Here is a 2,606-nt window from a genome sequence, read left to right on the forward strand (position 1 = left end):
GAGGGAGCCTGTCAAGGAGGATAATGAACGCAGGTGTGCATGCTCGGCTGAGCTTTGTCTCTGAGTTCGTTTGCTTACCTCAACGGTTTGTCCCTGTTTGGCGTGTGGCTCTGTTCATAGGTCTGTAACTGTGTCTTTGCCCGTCAGTCTTCCTGTGACCCTGTGCTTTTCTCTCTTTCTCTCTCTCTTTGTCCCTGTCTCTGTCCCTCCGTCCGTGAGTGATGTGAGGCCGGGCCGGGGGCAGTCGCAGCCGCGTCCTCTCTTGCCCTCATTGGTTCGCAGCCTCTCCCCCGGGCAGTCGCCGCCAGTCCCGCCCCTCCCCCGCACCCCCGCCCGGGACACGAGCGCGCTCAGAGCCGCCAGAAAGCTCAGCCTCCTGCTCAAAACAGGAGCGCAGCAGCCGGAGCGAGTGGGGACAAGCTCGCTGAACACCGGGCGTCTCGACAGGGACCCGAGGCTGCAGGACTGCTCCGAGACGCTGTGGTGGCGGCGGCGGCGGCGCCGGAGGACGCGGAGGACTCCCTGGCCACCCGCCCTCCGTGCGCTCTGCCACCGGGCGCTCAGCAGAGACCCCGGGCTGCGGCTGCACTCGCTGAGTTCCTCTCCCCGCCGCCGCAGCCCAGAGGCGCCCAGCACCTGGAGCTCACTGGAGCTGGGGGTCCGAGCTGAGCGGGCTGTTGTAAAGCCAAAAGACGAGTCAGTGACTGGGACCTCTGTCCTGGTGGCGGCGACGAGAAACGGTGAGCCCGAGGGGCGCAGGCACAGAACTGTCCAGCTCCGAGCACTGGGGTCCGCCAGCCGGCGGGGAAGGCAGCTGAGCGCGGAGGCGAGTGAGCGGACGCGTCCTGGGGTCTTTGCAGTCCCCGCCGGCCCCAAGGCACCGACTCTCGGTCAGTTGCGCGCGGCAGGGCGGGAGGGGCGCGCCATGGAGGCGCCGGGTCGCGCCAGTATGCTCCAGGCCAAGTGAAGCGGTCCGGCTGGGGTCGGCGGGACCCGCGGGCCATGTACGGCGACATATTCAACGCCACGGGCGGCCCCGAGGCGGCGGTAGGCAGCGCGCTGGCCCCAGGAGCCACGGTCAAGGCAGAAGGCGCTTTGCCGCTGGAGCTGGCCACTGCACGCGGTATGCGGGACGGCGCGGCCACAAAGCCCGACCTGCCCACCTACCTGCTGCTCTTCTTCCTGCTGCTGCTCTCGGTGGCGCTCGTCGTCCTCTTCATCGGTTGCCAGCTGCGCCATTCGGCCTTTGCCGCGCTGCCCCACGACCGCTCGCTGCGCGACGCCCGCGCGCCCTGGAAGACGCGGCCGGTGTAGCGTAGGGGACTGAGCCACGGCCGCCGGGCGCCCCGTCCCGACCTAGCCAAGAGCAGCCAGCTTGAGCCTGGTAGGGAGGGCATGAAGCCGGGGATCGCTGGTCCTTGGGAACACTGCGCCCTGACCCAAAGACCCTTCCTGAACTAGAGTGGCAACCCGAGAGGAAAGGGAAACCGAGAAGTCGGGAACCTGTGTAGGGTCTCGATACCACTACCTGTAGGTACCGTGATTCTGATCCCCTGGCCAAATCTTTCTTCCTCTGACCCGACAGAGGGTCCAGTCGGGAAACCTTCCCGAAAGACGGCGGTCGAGTCGGGAAACCTTCCTGAAAGACAGCGGTCCAGTCGGGAAACCTTCCTGAAAGACGGCGCGCCAGCCCGGGCGCAGGAGGCTTGCTGGCCGCCTGCTGACTTCCTTACTTTGCACACGGAAGGGGCAGGAACCGCGAGCATGCACCTAGCCTGGAGCTACCTGTCTGGACTCGCAGGCCCTGTGGCTGTTTCCCCACAGCTGCTACGGCCTCTCTTGCTCCTTGACACCGAGGAGGACCCCACTAGTATCCGAGCGTCGTGAACTCACCTGAACTTTGGAAGGTTGGCACTCGGGAGCCGCATCCCCCTGGGAAATGACTGAACGCGGGGTTTCAGTGGGTCCCGCCTGGGTCTAAGGACCCAGTTCCTTCTGTGGGCACGGGCAGTGGGAGGCCGATGGAAAGGCGCAGGGGCCCACCTAAGCGTCTCACATCTTCACGGGCCGCATTTCTACAATAAAAACTCACCCAATTAGACCTAGTGCTCAGAACGTGCTGGTAATTGTTTGCGCCGCTTTGGAAATGGGGATAAGGGTAGATCGATCCCTAGCAGGAGACCCAAGCGAGACCCACCTCCCCGCCCAGGACATTTTTGATGATACTACCTCCTCTTCAGCTTTTTCCCACGGTCGGTCAATTACTTCCTTGGGGAAGTTTTTTTTTCAGGATGGTCTCCAGGGAAAATTGCTGCCTGACCTGCTGAATAAATTCCCATTAACAGGGCTCCTGGGGACCCTTTCTGCAGGGCAGTTCCTTCCACCTGGCATCTTCCCTTTTACTCTGAGCTTCCCTGGGCCTGAAACCCCTGAAGAGCCATATCTGGACCAGAACCTTCTGGTGAAGGAAGAGCCTGAAGGTCAGGTGGTGGGGCAGCTGCCCAGCACTTCCTCCCAAAGGAGATGGGGGCCTGCCCTGGAGAACCTGCAGGAGGGAAATGGATGCATAAATCCAGTTAAGGGGAAATCAACTTTAAAGAACTTGA

The 2,606-nt window shown here is 63.0% G+C and overlaps 1 protein-coding gene across 1 annotated transcript; it reads left to right on the plus strand.

The window, feature by feature from the left end:
• Positions 1 to 387: 387 nt before the first annotated feature.
• On the plus strand, positions 388 to 1,614 carry SMIM32 (small integral membrane protein 32). Its single transcript, XM_012504697.2, has one exon. The coding sequence runs from the start codon at positions 1,003 to 1,005 to the stop codon at positions 1,312 to 1,314; it is 312 nt and encodes a 103-aa protein (XP_012360151.1). The 5' UTR covers positions 388 to 1,002; the 3' UTR covers positions 1,315 to 1,614.
• Positions 1,615 to 2,606: the final 992 nt, after the last annotated feature.

This window comes from Nomascus leucogenys, chromosome 2, assembly GCF_006542625.1.
Source record: "Nomascus leucogenys isolate Asia chromosome 2, Asia_NLE_v1, whole genome shotgun sequence".
Classification (NCBI taxonomy): domain Eukaryota; kingdom Metazoa; phylum Chordata; class Mammalia; order Primates; family Hylobatidae; genus Nomascus; species Nomascus leucogenys.

Coding starts and splice junctions, on each gene's coding strand:
- SMIM32 (XM_012504697.2), top strand. CDS start 1,003: ATGTACGGCGACATATTCAACGCCACGGGCGGCCCCGAGGCGGCGGTA.